Source organism: Hevea brasiliensis, chromosome 11 (genome assembly GCF_030052815.1).
Source record: "Hevea brasiliensis isolate MT/VB/25A 57/8 chromosome 11, ASM3005281v1, whole genome shotgun sequence".
In the NCBI taxonomy this organism is placed as follows: Eukaryota; Viridiplantae; Streptophyta; class Magnoliopsida; order Malpighiales; family Euphorbiaceae; genus Hevea; species Hevea brasiliensis.
In genome coordinates this window covers 7,156,848-7,173,998 of record NC_079503.1, presented here as the reverse complement: position 1 = coordinate 7,173,998, position 17,151 = coordinate 7,156,848, and the positions used below count along the sequence as shown (strand labels likewise).

General features: G+C 34.9%; 1 protein-coding gene across 1 annotated transcript; it reads left to right on the top strand.

Moving 5' to 3' along the window:
• Positions 1 to 431: 431 nt before the first annotated feature.
• Positions 432 to 4,177, top strand: LOC110663810 (probable flavin-containing monooxygenase 1). Its single transcript, XM_058129786.1, has 5 exons — positions 432 to 1,017; positions 1,131 to 1,371; positions 2,874 to 3,052; positions 3,176 to 3,525; positions 3,619 to 4,177. The coding sequence occupies exons 1-5, from the start codon at positions 574 to 576 to the stop codon at positions 3,959 to 3,961; spliced, it is 1,557 nt and encodes a 518-aa protein (XP_057985769.1). The 5' UTR covers positions 432 to 573; the 3' UTR covers positions 3,962 to 4,177.
• The last annotated feature ends 12,974 nt before the right edge of the window (positions 4,178 to 17,151 follow it).

Here is a 17,151-nt window from a genome sequence, read left to right as displayed (position 1 = left end):
AAAAATCCATTATTTAAAAAGTTGGGCAATTATTTAATATTTTAAAATATATACATTAATCTATTTAAATTTTTTTTTATACTAAATTAATAATTAGTTTTCAATGTCTTTAAACAGAAAATTTCATAGAATTATGAATGTATAAGGCATCATCATTATATATACTTAAATAATATAAATAGGAAACAAGTTATGCAGTGGTTAGGTCATTTCCAGGAAGAAATATTTGGCTAGGGATTCGCACATGGATTGGCAACTCATATGTACATGAATTAGGGTTTTTGAAGATGCAAAGAAATTCACAAAAACCATATATACATATGCCTAGATATATAACTTCATCCAGAAGGCAAGGAAACCATGTACTTGCAGAAATTCCCCCTTCATATCTGACCAATTTCACCGAACTATTATAATTATAATAATAATATCATTAGAAATGGTCACTCTTCCTACACAAAGTCCATCCACTTGCTGCCTATAAATATCGCCCATGTAGATTTCGCATGCCACCCTCACCTTAAACTCATCTCTTTCTTTGTCCAAATCCTTGCAAGTTACAATACACCAAATATGGCCAGGCAAAGTCACCTTATAGTCTCAAAAATTGGCATTATTGGAGCTGGTGTGAGTGGTTTAGCTGTGCTTAAGCAGCTTTCCCACCACAGTCCAGTGGTTTTCGAGGCCTCTGACTCTCTTGGAGGGGTCTGGAAAACTTGCTCTTACCATTCAACAAAACTTCAGTCCCCTCGTTGTGATTATGAGTTCACTGATTTTCCTTGGCCGAATAGAGATGACCCAAGCTTTCCTTCTCATACTGAGATTTTGGATTACTTGAATTCTTATGCTGAGCGTTTTGATCTGTTCAAGTACGTTAGGTTCAATTCTAAGGTGGTGGAGGTCCGATTCATCGGTGACCGGGAAACCGCTGATTTTAGTGGAAATTATGGAAGCCTCCTGTCTGGTCAGCCGGTCTGGGAGGTGGCCGTGCAAACCAATCAATCAGACACCATTGAGGTCTTTATTTAATTCTGGTGTAATTAAGTACCTTGGTATCATGTGCATGCATGTATTTTGGTTTATATGGATAATTAAAACGCTGATGAATTTCATTTGTTGGGTTCATATAGTGGTACGCGTTCGAGTTTCTTGTTATTTGCATAGGAAAATACGGTGATATACCTAAGTTTCCTGATTTTCCTCACAACAAAGGCCCGGAAATATTTAAAGGACAAGTCTTGCATTCGCTTGATTACTGTAAACTTGATAAGGAAGCTGCCTCTCAATTTCTCAAGGAAAAGAAGGTCGCTGTTGTTGGCTTCAAAAAATCAGCCATTGATTTGGCTTTGGAGTGTGCAGAGGCAAACCAAGGTAATATATATATATATATATATATATATATATATATATATATATATATATATATATATATATATATATACACTTATGTGATAATTTCTTCGCATATTGCTACAAAAATTATTGGTTTTACACTATTTTTCATTAAGAATGTGTTTTGCGTTGATTTTCTACTTGTTTTTTTTTTGTCATAATTTGTTACCGTATACAATTGTTATGGAGAATAGGAAAAGTGTTTTAATTTCTTGCCTTCAGTTTTATTATATTTCACTATGCATGTGCTTATAAAATTTTTTACTAACTAAACCAATTACCCTACCAAGTATGGATTAGTACTTATCACTTTAAGTATTCTATATATAATATAAAAATAAATCAAAACTATTTGACTTGGAGTATTATTGACTTAATTCTTGGAGTCAAATCGAGTTATTAAATATGGTTGGTTTAAGTTTTTCTGGATTCCACACTGCCCACATCATGCACATGAAATATAAAATACCCAAGTTTTCATTCATTCTTTGCTTGATTTCTCATAAATTCCTGTCAATTACTAAAGATTTCTGTGTTCTGACCCGATTTATTGTCTACATTCTTTCTCTATTTTTATAGTTTATTTGGTCATCCAACGCTTTGTTTAGAATGGATTTGGTCTTTCAACTTTAATATAAAAGCTGGTCTCGCTTTAACTTGGTCTTAATTATGTATTTAATGAAAGCTGAAAATGAGTAGGTACAATTTTCCACGTTAAATGAGTGTGGGATTTGCATGGGTTTTGTTCACTTTCTGCAAGTCCTGTCTAAAATGGAAAAGGGCATCTTGTCGTCAAGTCGCATAATTAATTATGAAGGAACAATGAACAATAAATGTCGTTTTTTTAACTAAATTAAATTAAAACACAAGTGCGTCATGTTTGGACTTTCTTGACTCTGTACACACGTTTTCAATTTTTCCTATCTGTACGTTATTTGAATTTCCATTTCTTTGACTCTGCATATCATGAAGAAAAAGAAGATGATGATATATCAACAAAGCCATAGAGAGAGAGAGAGAGAGAGAGAGAGAGAGAGAGAGAGAGAGAGAGTTTTCAACAATTCCCACACAAACCACACAAAAGTCCGACCCCACATTTGGCCAATCTTCGGAAATTTGAAAATTTCTTTCATTGCTTGATTTGTTTAAAAATCCAATTAAAGTTTGTGTCAACGAAAGGGAAATCTGGGTGAGTTGTGCAAGAAATTATATTCCTTTTAGTCCCCATTCGTTTTCTTGGACAGGCTTTTTGGCTTAATCGTCTTTTCAACACATTAAATATCATAATTCTAACATCATATGGTATAGGGATGATGTTTATGTTTTCATCCTCTACTAATAAGTATGTGAGGAGCATAATTATTATTCTTTAATGTTGTTCACTAGTGAAGGAACTGAAACTGTACCAATCCTATGTAAGAATAATTCCTCTAACCGAGCTTACTTGCAATTTGTGGCGGCTTTATTTTAATTTCTTGCAGGTCCTGATGGGCAGCCGTGTACCATGGTGGTAAGGACCTTGCATTGGACTGTTCCTCATTACTGGGTATGGGGATTGCCATTTTTCCTTTTCTTTTCCACCAGATCTTCTCAGCTCATCCATGAAACGCCTAATCAAACCCTCCTCAAGGCCATGCTCTGCCTACTGTTATCTCCAATGGTAAGTGATATCTGACACCCCTTTATCATTTTTGTTTTACTTTACTGTCAGGAGCCAACATTTTGTTTAGTTTGAAAGTGTTAACCTAGTAGTGTTTCCTATTATATTGTTTTCAATTTGCAGAGAAATGTTGTTTCCAAGTTCATAGAGTCGTATCTGCTCTATAAACTTCCTCTGCAGAAGTATGGATTAAAGCCAGATCATCCTTTCATTGAAGACTATGCTTCATGCCAGATGGCTATCATGCCGGAAAACTTTTTCCCTGAGGCTGACAAGGGCAAGATTCTGTTCAAAAGAACGTCAAAATTTTGGTTCTCCCGGGAAGGGCTTGAATTTGAAGATAGTACTCAATTGAAGGCTGATGTTGTGATTCTTGCAACTGGTTATGATGGAAAGAAAAAGCTCAAAAATATCTTACCAGAGCCTTTTTATAGTTTATTAGAGTATCCTTATGGTGTCATGCCCTTATACAGGTAAACCTTTATATGCTAGTAACATCTCCTTCATCACAATAAGTTTCAGTAAAGAATTTTGGATAGTGGTAATCTTAATTGTTCTTGTTGTAGGGGAACCATTCATCCGCTGATTCCAAACATGGCTTTTGTGGGTTACATAGAAAGTGTTGCAAACCTTCACACTGCAGAGCTGCGTAGCATGTGGTTGGCAAGACTTGTTGACAATAAATTTAAGCTTCCAACTGTGGAAAAGATGCTTGAGCAAGTGTTCAAGGAGATTGAAATTATGAAGAGGTCAACCAGGTTCTATAAAAGGCATTGCATTTCCACTTTTAGCATCAACCACAGTGATGAAATCTGTGAAGAAATGGGGTGTTGTTCCTGGAGGAAGAAGAGCTTGCTAGCTGAAGCATTTAGCCCTTATGGCAGTCAGGACTATGATAAGCTGGATTAATGGTCTTTTACAAGCACATTAATATCTTATGCCATTCTTTATTTCTAGATATAATAATTAATAAGCACGTTAGTGCCCTTATGTATTTACATTTAGGTGGGTCCTTAAGCAAAAGAAAGAAGCAGCAACTGCCAGCTGAAAAAAAATGAACTTATCATATGTATACGAGTATCTGAGATCTCTGCCAATAAATTGCCATTTATCAACCAAGAAAAAGGGATTAAAACTTTTGTACTGCAAGTTAACAAGAAATCTATATAAATTATTTTACTATGCTAAAACAAGTGCTTGTGTTTTCACCTCTAACAAGAAATTGCACTTCCTTGTGAATATATATGTGTGTGAAATGTTATATTTAAATATAAAATAAGTTGGTTATACCAAGAAATATTATGTGACATAATAAAAAAAAAAGAAAAAAAAAAGTTTTTAATGGGAGGTTTAATTTGAATAATCAGATCTGACTCTTGACCGGGGACTTAGCTTGAAACCATTTTACCAAAAAATGGTTAGAAATGAAAGACTGTTTTTGGTGGATAGATGTTTGGACTTTGATTCCAAGAAACTTACAAACTTGCATTTATTCTATATACTGTTTGTTTTCTTGCAAACATCTGGGATATTTCCAATATTAAAAGTAATCAAAGCCCCATTAAGAATCCATTTTTTTTTTGAAGAAATAATTCAATGTTTACTTTTTTTTTATAATGATTTTTTTTTAAATTAAAAAGTTGATTTTTTTTTATTTCAAATAGAAAAATTAATAAAAATATTAATTAAATTAAATAACAAGATAATGTCTTCTCTTGCAACAATCTTGACTAGATTCAACCTTCCATAAATTTAAAAATATAAAAATATATATTTAAATTTATATATTTATATTTTAATATACAATAATTATTTTCCTACGTTGATTTGATTTGTAATAAAAAATTATACTAAATATAAATGTTTGATAATTATTTCCTTTAGTTACGATTATTTTTATATATATATATATTAAAATCTATTTTATCTTGAAATATTAAGGCTATTAATAAATATTTATGTCTAAATATGAGGTGTGTGTTATTTATAGAAGTTTTATTTTTTTTCCCTTCTTCCACGTAGATTGCGGCCAGTTGTTGAACTGTCGCCTTTTTATGTGTTATATGAAAGATATAGAATAGTATTATGTAATAAATACACAGAAAGCCCAAGTCCAGAAAAACAAAATGGGGCAGAGAAAAATAAATATGCGTATTTTAATTAATATATTTTAATTTAATAATATTAAAATATTATTTTTAAGTTATATTCTTTTGATAGAGGATTAAGGAAGTGGAAATTCAAAATTGAATTATAAAATAAATACAGGGAAGCACTTGAATTTGAAGATAATACTAAATTGAAGGCTGATGTTGTGATTCTTGCAACTGGTTATGATGGAAAGAAAAAGCTCAAAAATATCTTACCAGAGCCTTTTTATAGTTTATTAGAGTACCCTTATGGTGTCATGCCCTTATACAGGTAATCCTTTATATGTCATTCTTTATTTCTAGATATAATAAGCATATTGGTGCCCTTATTTATTTATATTTAGGTGGGTCCTTAAACAAAAGAACGAAGCAACAACTGCCAACTGAAAAATTAATGAACTTATCAAGCATACGAGAACCTGAAATCTCTGCCAATAAATTGCCATTTATCACCCAAGAAAAGGGATTGGAACTATTGTACCGGAAGTTACCAAGAAATTTATTAGCTGGTGTGAATATTAGACCATATCCACCTAATCAGAAGAGGGATTGCTAAAGTCGAGAACACAAATCATTTGATTATGCATGTAACACTTAACTTTTCTATTTTTCAAACTTATTATTATTATTATTATTATTATTATATTACTTTAAGGTGATTAAGTTTTGTAAATTTATAAAATGTAATAGTTGTTTTATATAAAATATAAATGATTAAATTTAATGGGTATTTAAGAATATAAAGGATATTTATATATTATCTTTAGTAAAATTTTTATTTAAAAGTGTTTTGATTTGAAAATTTTTACTCAAAATGTATGTGGGTAAAAAAAAATATTTATGGACTTAAAAGTAATATTTTTCTAGTGTTGGGGTGAAATCATAAGTTTTAAAAGTTAAAGAACCAAATTGTAAATTGGTCGACACTTGGCAGCTTCTCCATCGCTCATTTCCAGCACATGGGCTGGATTTTTCTAGTCTCCAGCAGAGAGAAAAGAAAAAACGGGAAAGGAGAAGAAGGGGACGGGGAGAAGAGAAGAACAAAGAAAAGAAAAAGAGAGAAGGAAAGAAAAAGAGGAAAAGAAAGAGAGAAAGGGAAGTTCTGAACTTCATTTGCATGGAGAATCAACCAATTTTGGGTAGAAAATGGGAGTTTATGGTGAGAGATTGTAAGTTTTAGAGAGAGAGAAACAATAGTTTTGGTTAGAGAGAAAAAGTAAATTTCAAACAAAAAGAATTTTATTTTAACATTTTTCTAAGATTATACAGATGTTTATGAGAATCCTTAATTCTTGAATCATTCTCAAATAAGGTACACACTATTTTCTATGAATTTTTGAAATTTATTAGTTTGTTTTAGATTTTTAGCTTTATTTAAGTTTAATAAATTCAAGAATATGTTTTTGGATGTTTGAGTGCTAGAAATATATTAAAATATATTTTTTATTGGTAAATTTTTATGAATTTTTATTGTTGATATTATTATTATTGTTATTAATATTAATATTAATATTATTATTATTATTATTATATGAGAGAATAGTTTACATAATAACAAGTTTTTAAAAGGGAATAAGTTTATTTTGAGCTAAAAGTTAATATTGGTGTATGCACATTATATAAAACATGTAGGTATAAAAATTGTAATCTTTATTTATCTATTAATTGAAAAAGGATAGTTGTGAATTGATTATAAATCTATATTTAGCTTTTATAAATTTTGCTTTTTAAAATATTAAGTTAATGGGTTTCACATCATGTCTATTATGATTATGAATTTCCTAATTGAAACTATATAATTGGCTTGTGGAAATGGGATTAGTAATAGATAGAAGTAAATTCTTGAAAGCATGAAGCTATGTAAATATGAAACTAAAGGATAGTGTAATTGCTGATTTTATTGAGAAGAAACAATTATATTTGATATGTTGAATGAAAGTTTAAATGGTAAGGTTTAGAAATTTAGGAAATTTAATGAAAATTGTAGTTAAGACTTAAGTTCTAGAAATTTTAATATGGTTCATTTTTTTTTATATATTTTTAAAATCAGTTGTTATTAAGTTAGAAAAAAATGAGATTTTAGGTTTTGAATTAAATTTAAAACTTTAGTTGTGTATGATTGATTTAAAATAGAGTTAGTTTTAAGTGGTGGAAAGTTTTAAATAATGTAGTATGAAATGAGCTGATAGAAAATGCATAAAATATTATGTAACTTCTTTAATCATCTTGTTCACCTAGGTCTTTCAAATAACAAGAAATAAGGAGAATTTTATATTATCATAGAATTTAATTATGAGCATTGTAACCCTTGTTCAATTGTTTGCTCGCATGGACCAAGTTTGACGCGTCCTAAACTCTATTACAGTTCATAAATTTTGTTTAATTTAGTTGTTAGACTTGGAGTAGAAATCAATGGAGAGGATGTAAATTATATTATTTATGCATGCTAAAAGTTTTATTTTTAAAGTTACGTGGACCTGATTTTTCATTTTGCTACGGAAATACATAGGCAGCCTTCGGGTACTGTCCAAAGTAAGTAAAATTATTTTATTGTTTTCATTATTATTATTATTATTATTATTATTATTATTATTATTATTATTATTATTATTATGTGTTCAAATAGTTAAATCATAGGAGAAATATTCAAATTTTGGTTTTTGGTCATATTAGTCATGTTTAGTAGAACTTGGGTGTGACAATTTAATGGTATCAAAGCTTAGGTTATGGATTCTATAGACCCTTAACAATAGTTAATATTAAAGCTAGTTTGAACTTAAGTGAATTAAGTATTGAGAGTCGACATGCAAGGTGTTAGAATTAAGGTCTTTATTAGTGTTTGGTAATTATGCATGGTGAAACAATATAATGGGGTAGAAACTTTGAAATTCATTTAAGGGATGTATATTTGTCAGCCTAGTGCAAAGCATGTAGGGAAATAGATTGCTTGATAATAAGTGTGTGGAATGGTGAAAATGTGAACTAACAAGCAAGTGAATATTGTTAAATGAAAATACTAAAATAAAATGGAAGAAATGGAGTTGTCAAGGATGGACTATAATTTCAGAGTAATTTGCCTGTCTCGAATGTATGTTATATATAAACAAGGCTTTGATTATGATACTTTAGGGACTTGAGTTGCATGTTTCAATACAATTATGATTATAGTCATGGAATTTTGAGAATGGACTTTATGGATTTAGGTTTTGGCAGTCATGACAGATTGTTCGTATCAATATATGATGGTGAATTTCGTTCAGCTTATGTAATTTCAGAAAAAAGGGATGTCAACTTATCAACTTAGTGCAGTAGGAAAGAGTTGCCCATAGACAGGGTGAAGCCACCATTACGAGAATCAGCTTAGCATGATTATGATTTGATATTTATTCTAATGATTTAGCATATCACTGAGAGTGAATGTTTGATTTTAGTTAATTAAAGACTTTAAGAACTTAAAAAAGAGATTAATGGAATAAGAATGTTGATCCTAAGGTACTGTAATGGAAGATATTTGATGACAGTATAGGGAAAGTATTGATATTACAATTTTGTGAGGTAAACATATTATGATGTGAATGATAGAAATGGAGTAAAATATACGTTGTGACCATTGATTGGGAGTCTTATGGCTAAATGATCAAAAAGCGTATTTGGTTTTATGAGGATGATAGAGAGTTACAGTGGATTAAGAACCTATACAATCTTATATGTATTTGTTAGATCACCCTTTGATGACGGAGTTTAAATTTCAGCATTATACTGCCTTTGAGACATCTTTTAATATACACATAGCCTTTCGCCCTTTGGGGGTAGCTCTGCACATGCGTATAACTAGCTTATTTTTATTTGCCCCCCTAGAGTGATGTGTAGACCCTTATTTTGTGATGAATATGTGCATTGAGGCTGTGGGAAACCCGATGATGAAAAATTATATGACTGTAAGATGTAATTGGAAGCATGGAGCTGAATTATTAATTCCATGGCATGATCTTGAAAAAAAAAATAATAATATATTTTTTTTGGGAAATGAATTTAATTAAATTTAAATAAAATTTTGTTTTGTTTAAATTTAATATGGGTAGTTTTTAAACGTACCTAATTAAGTTTAATTGGGCCCCATGGGCCTAAGAAAGTCTAGTTATGAATTTTAAATATAACACATTTAATTTATTTTTTGAAAATTAAAATAAGAAAATATCTTTTTCTCTATTCCTCTCAAATACAAACTCTCTCTCCCCCTTTGGCTTCACTCTCTTCCTCACTCTCTATTGATGCCACCCATTTTCCCTCTCTTCCTATTGGTTGGAACACCTCACCCATATCCCAGTCTCACCCAAATTCCTCAATCTCAGTTGTTTAAGTTATCTGAACCTTATCGCACTAGGACTTCAAACCCTACCACACCTCTTCCTCACTCGCTATTGGTTGCCTTCCCCTTCCCCTTCCCCTTCCCCTCTCTTCCTATTGGTTGAAACACCTCATCCATATCTCATTCTTACCTAAATTCTGCAATCCTAATTGTTTAAGTTATCTGAACTTTATCATCCTAGGACTCCAAATCCTATCACACCTCTCTCCCAAAACCCTATAAATACCCTACTGGAGAAGAGAAAAAAAGAGGTGGAGGAGAAGACAAAAAAAAAAAATAATAATAATAAAAAAAAGGAAAAAAAAAAATAAAGAGAGGAATAGCCAAAATTATTTTAGTTCTTCTTTCTTTCTAGCGATATTTCTTAAAAGTTAGTTCTTTTATTTTCTTTTCAAGATCTATGCCATGTAGTGTTTAATTCTATGTTCCTTATTTTTAATTTATTTTATATGTTCATATAAATCATGTAATCATGTTTAATTTGAGGGGATACACAACTCTGCACATATTCAGTTTTCTTTCTCTTATATTTTTATTATTTTTCATTATTTTATAAATCTGTAAAAAATTTGAAAAAATTACATTCATATTCTACACGAAATTCTATTAATTTTAGGCTCAAGAATCACTAAAAAAACTTTAATATTTTGTAAGTTATGACTGTTTGAATTTAGGGTTCCTGTAAGATCTAATTTGCAGGATACCTAATTTGTAGAGTCTATATCTCCCTTGTTTCTTAATATTTTTGTGTAAATCTGGTGTCTAAAATTAAGTTTGAAATATTGTGAATCTTTTCCAATTAGTTTCATATTCATATCTGTTATGGTTGGTGAGTTATGAATTTTACAAAAAAGTAGTGCGAATCTATCATCAGGAAAATTTACGATCTGTGTTGATTATTTGGCTAGGGTTTTGTTTAAGCTATGAATTTTATGATATTGTATGATGTTTTTGCTATCTTTTGTAATTTTTTTTATGATTTTTAGGCTTGTCTAACTATTTTTCAAAAATCAAATTTCTTGCTACTGTCAATCTGTCAGAATTTGAAAATTGTATATTTATACATGTTCTTGTATTTTCTTGGGTTTCAATTGATATTTGATATGTTTTTCTATGCTTTTTTAATTCAAGAAGTGTTATGAAGTGTTTGGAATATATTAGAAGATGTGAACCTTTAGGTAGTTGTAACTAATTAGGAATCTTAACCTTTTATGAGACTAGAGTTAGAATCCAATGTAAATTGTTGTTAATATTTTCTTATTTTATTTATTTCTTTTATTTTCTTTAGTTTCTTTATTTTTTTATTACAAACAAAATTGGTAAGTAGCCCTAAGGTAAGTACCAAAGAGGGCATTTGCGTGGAGCTTATATGGAGCTAAACGGGAGTAAGCCAGGGATATCATTGTTATACTAGAAGAGAAGATCCTTTTTTAAGGGTAGCTTACCCAATGGCAATTGTAATTACTAACAAGTAAGTAATCCTAAATTCCTAGAATAACCATTGACATGAAATTGTAGTACTAATAGGATTTTTATTAGGTAAATTAAAATTAACTTTGTTTTTAATTTAACTGATTTTTGCATGTAATTAATTTAAATAAATACTTTGTAAATAAAAATTAATCTTGTTTGTAAATTAAACTAACCTTGGCATGTAAAATAAATTTAATTTAATACTTGTTAATTGTAAAATAAATTTGTATGTCAGACATCTTTATCAAGTTATGATTGTTTGTGCCTTATGTGATATTAGAATAAATTACACATATGTATAATTAATTTAGTTTAATTATCCTTAGAGTAACTTGATGAAAAACTAATTAATTAGGTCAAATAGAAACGTAGGGTTATGTAACACCCCAAAATTTTAAATTTTATTATTTTATGAGCATTATTGGTATTTTAATTTTATTTAAATTTTAGGAAATTTTTTTTGAGATTTTTCGGATTTTAAAAATCGGGTTCAATTTTTCGAAAATATAAACTTTGATGATTTTTAAAAACTAATTTAAAGACCACGTGGCAAAACTAAAAATATATTTGGAATCTACGAATTTTTCTGAGTTTTCTGGAATTTTTTTCGGAATTTTTGGACCTCGTTTTTTATCCCAAGGCAGAGTAAAAATTTAAAATTTTGTATCCTGAATCGGACCGGCCGAATCGAACCAGACCGGATCGGACCGGTCGAATCGGACCGGCCTTTTCTTTTTCTTCTTTCCCTTCCTAGCGCCCGTCCGACCTCCTCCCCTTCTCTCTCTCTTTTCTCTCTCCTCCCTCCTCCCCTTGCCGCGCCGCCACCTCCCCTGCCTCCCCACCTCGCCGGCGCGCCACCTCAGCCCTCCCCCACAGCCGGCCGCTGCCTGGAACGCCGAAAAACGGCTCCAGAAACGATGAGCAGCGCGCGCGCGACTCTTCGACTTCCCGGCAAAAATCCGGCCGATCCGGCCACCAATCGGACCGGGTCTTATGTCTAAACTCATCTACTCGTCGAGAGCTTTCCATAGACACCAAGAACACCGAAATCCATCGAGCGGTTTGTCCAATTTTTGCCCCGAAAGTTTTAGCCCATTTTGACTTTCGGGCTAGATTTCTCGCAAACCGTGAATCCCACGAGAAAACTGAGAATACCAAAGCGCTCCACTCGTCGAGAGCTTCGCGGCGACATAAATTTCAAATTTTTTTGACACCGTTTTTCGGTGGGTCCCACGAAACTTCGCAGTATTTTTCCGAGCATTTAATGAGCTTAGAAAATTCTGAAAAATTTATGTACTAACCCCCGTGTTGTGGGCTTCGTGTAGGTATCCTCAATTTGCGGAAATTCGACGGTTGTCCGGGTCTGTGAATTTCTGGCCAGACAGACCCATTACCAGAAAAGTCTCCGAATTGGACCAAGGTTTTGGCTACCCCCACATTGTCAGATGTCCTGAGCGCGTTCCCGAGGTCGGAATCGGCAAAGGTAAACCCGAACCTTGCTTTTTCGTAATTTTCTAGTGCTTAAATAGGATTAAAAATCCATAAAATATTCGTGGTAGCTTAGAAAATTATGATTCTTTTTGCAATAGTTTAGTAATATTGCTAAGGACCGCGGGGCAAAGTTTTAGAATTTTTAGAGCTTATTTGGGTAGTTTTTGCAAAAATGATCAATTATAAGGACTAAATTAAAATTTTATATATTGTGATGAATGATTGATTTGATGGGCCCAGGAGGGGCTGTGTGATGTGATTGAGTTGTGGATATATGGATTGTGAATATAAAAGTGTGTTTTGAGCCCTTTTGCAGGTTGGGTAGGTCCTAGGTATAGGGGAGACTCTGCAGGATTTTCGACACGACTTAGGACGTTTTTGGTCTTTTCTTGATTTGTATTGAGTCATTTGTATTAAATAATTGTAATGTAATTGTCAGGTGAGCCGGGACAGCCTTCTTCCTCCGCCCAGCCGCCACAGTGACCGTTGTCAAGTCTGTGAGTAAAATATTAATTTTAATTGTAATTTCGATATTATTATATGTTCAAGCATGCCCATGCATCACTTATATGCATATATTTATGTAGTTAAACTCTAGGCACGATTTATGTTGCATTCATAACTGTTAAGGTGCCATGGATGTTGCTGTGGTAATTTGGAGCAGTGTGCGTGCGTTAGCGTGCGTGTGATGCAGTGTGGACTATGGATAGGACGGGTAGTCACGGCTTAAGATCTTCGCTGGGACCCGATCCTTCGGGGGGTAGTCACGGCTTGAGTTCTTCGCTGGGACCCCCGATTTGGTTTATTAAGCGAAAGTCCGGCTTGAGTTCTTCGCTGGCACCAGGTTGGATTTAAGAGAGCTGTATAGGGGATCAGCTCCCATATATTATGATTGATATTACTGGGTGTGTGAGTGCTCCAAATTACCTTTTTAATGTTATGATGTGAGAATGTTGTTGATGTTGCATTTCACTCTACAGGGTGCATTAGTTTTAGATAGTTATAGAGATTATGGTTAAAATTGATATTTTACTCTCTGAGTCAAACGCTCACTCCTGTTCAATATTTTTCCAGGCCACAGGAGGATATTTTTGAGGTTAACCTGCTTCCTTTCCTCGCAGGTTGTTTATCAATGTTTGTGTAATTTTATTAACTCCTAGAATTTCCGCATGTGTTAGAAGTATTTATTTGATTTTGGTTTGTAATATTATTATCATGTTGGACCTGTAAACATATAATGATATGCCTGTTTGATGGATTGGATGAGGGAGCTGAGCTCCCATTTATTTTTATGCTGATGAGTATGTGAAGGGTGAGCTGAGCTCCCCAATTGATGATATATTTTGTTTACAGGTCGGGTGAGCCAAAAACTCCCCGTTGAAAGGTCCACTTTATGGCCGGACTCCGTCCGGTTGATTTCTTGATATTGGGCCCAAATGGGCCTTAGAGTTGGATTAATGAATAGTTAGGCTTACTACGGGCCTCGGGGGCTTTAGGCTGGCCCAGGTCCTAGTGCCGGTCCGGCCCATAGGTTGGGTCGTGACAAATGTGGTATCAGAGCTTAGGCTCCAGATTCTTAGGGAATGTAGTCTAAAGTGTTGGGAAGAGTCTACTAGGAGTCACATGCGGAAAATAGGGTTCACATTCGTCTTGCATTGTCATCTTTGCTTCTAGTTTCTGCTCCATATATTGTGTATAAATATGAGTCTATAGAGCTGTGTAATGTGTAGTTTTGAATTTTGTGGGCTAATGCTGCTGAATTTCAGGAAAATGCGTAGAAGGTGAGAGCCGCCACGCACTGAATCCGGATGTGCCCGACGAGGTGTCAAGACAGATGAGGCGCCCGCCCGAGGAGGCGGGTAGGAGGCCTAGAGTCGCCGATTAGAAGAGCGGTGCCACCAGTACATGATCAGTCTTTTATGGCACAGGTTCCCATGGACCCAATGGCAGCTACTCTAGCTGGGTTGCAGAGAACCATCGATATGATGGCGCAGTATATGGTCCACCCTCCACAGCAGCAGCAGTCCACCGCACCAAGAGGAGAACCTTACAAACAGATCATAAATTTCAAGAAGTTGGTTCCTGGTACTTATGATGTGTCAGACGATGCATATCGGTTTGGATTCTCGCATGTGCAGAATGTAATTGCGATTGACTGATAGAAGACTAATAGAGTGTATACAGCATGTCATGGGGCCTATGCCTAGACAATGGATGAATGACTACATATTACCTCGGATGGAGAGTTTGTCGTGGACTCAGTTTGTGGAACTGTTCATCAATCGGTTTGTGCCGGAAAGCTTCAGAGATCAGAAACAATAGGCCTTTGAGGCCTTAAGATAGAATGGCAGGTCTGTAGATGAATATGCTACAGAATTTCTGGAATTGAGCAGATATGCCCCTACAGCAGTAGCTACATAAACTATGAAGGTGAAAAGATTCCTAAAGGGGCTTGACAGGAGGTATGCGAACCTGGTCATGATGTCTGATCAGTCTTTTGATGTGGTGGTTGATCGAGCCAGACAGATTGAGATTAGCTATACTGTGGATGACAGCGAAAGAGCAAAGAAAAACAGAGCAGAAGGTTCTACCGGTGTTCCCCATATGGGTGCTCCAGATAGTGGTGGCCAGAGTAACTTCAGAGGAAGAAGCAGGAACAAAAAGAGTGGTTTTAGACACAAACCTCGAGGATCTGCACTGTGGTACGGATCCAAAGCGGGTCACGATCGGTATAGCAGCCTGGTGCAGTTCGGATCCTCCTTGGCACCTTATGCACAGTGTGGAAGAGGACATTCAGGACCTTGTATGATGGGTTCAGGAGTATGTTTCAGATGTGGCCAACCAGGTCACTTTGCTAGGGAATGCCCCGTGTTCAGCGAGCCACAGATGGGGTCACAGGGTTCTGTTGCGAATGTTCCTCGTCAGTTGTATCCGGGTGCTTCCAGCATGGCAGGCAGTCAGTTTAGTGGCCAACAGGGCCGAGGACAAGGGGGACGTGGATTTGGAGGCAGATCAGGAGGTAGAAGTCAGTATCAGGGTTCTGCCACTCAGGGTAGGGGTCAAGCTCGGTTTTCACCCTGACCCACCAGGATGCTCAGGCTTCCAATGCAGTTGTGGCAGGTATTCTTCTGGTATGTTCCTATTAGGCTCATGTTTTGATAGATCCGAGTGCTACGCACTCATTTGTCTCCCCTGTGTTTGCCATGAGGTTGGGTAGAAACCCTACAACTTTAGAATGCCCTTTGTCGGTAGCTACCCCACTTAGTGACAACATAGATGTAGATATGGTTTTTCCGGGTAGCCCAGTGGTAGTGGATGGAAAGATCCTCCCAGCAGACTTGGTTCCTCTACCAGTAATGGATTTTGATGTAATTTTGGGGATGGATTGGTTGGCAACTCATTATGCCACCTTAGACTGCAGGAACAAAAAGGTGTGTTTCCACATACCCGATGTGGAAGAATTTAGTTTTGATGGTGACAGGAGTGTGGCTCCATACAATTTGGTGTCAGCAATTAGTGCTAGAAAAATGTTGAGGCGTGGATGCCAAGGGTATTTGGCATTGGTGAGAGATACATCTGTAGAAGGTGTCAACATGGAAAATGTTCCTGTTGTTAGAGAATTCATGGATGTCTTCCCTGAAGAGCTTCCAGGGTTGCCACCAGAAAGGGGAATAGAATTCTGCATTGATGTTGTTCCGGGTACAAACCCCATATCAATGCCACCTTACAGGATGGCCCCAGCAGAATTGAAAGAGTTAAAAGAGCAGCTACAGGAGCTGTTGGAAAAAGGTTTCATACGTTCGAGTACTTCACCCTGGGGTGCTCCTGTTCTATTTGTGAGAAAGAAGGATGGGTCATTGAGGTTGTGCATTGATTATAGACAGCTGAACAAGGTGACTGTGAAGAACAAGTATCCACTTCCTCGGATCGACGATCTGTTTGATCAGCTCCAAGGAGCTAGATTCTTTTCCAAGATAGACCTGCGATCAGGCTACCATCAGTTGAGAATCAGGAATGAGGACGTGTCCAAAACGGCATTTAGGACAAGATATGGTCATTATGAGTTCTTGGTGATGTCTTTTGGACTCACTAATGCACCAGCAGCCTTCATGGATTTGATGAACCGGGTGTTCAAGCCATTTTTGGACCGTTTTATCATCGTATTCATAGATGACATTTTGGTATACTCTCAGACCGAGGAAGAACACGTGTGGCACTTGAGGATGGTGTTGCAAACTTTGAGGGAGCACCAGCTATATGCCAAATTTTCAAAATGTGAATTTTGGCTAGAAAGCATCTCATTCTTGGGACACGTGGTTTCTAGTGAAGGTATTCAAGTGGATCCCAAGAAAATTGAAGTCAGAATCGATTGGCTTAGGCCTACATGATCAACGAGGTGCGAAGTTTTTTGGGTCTAGCTGGCTACTATAGGCATTTTGTACAGGATTTTTCCAGGATAGCAGCTCCCCTAACTAAGTTAACCCGGAAGAATGTTCCATTCATTTGGACAGATGACTGTGAGGAGAGTTTCCAGAAGCTTAAGGAGTGTCTAACCACTTCCCCTATGTTAACACTACCTAAGAGTGGTGAAGGATACACCGTGTATTGTGACGCCT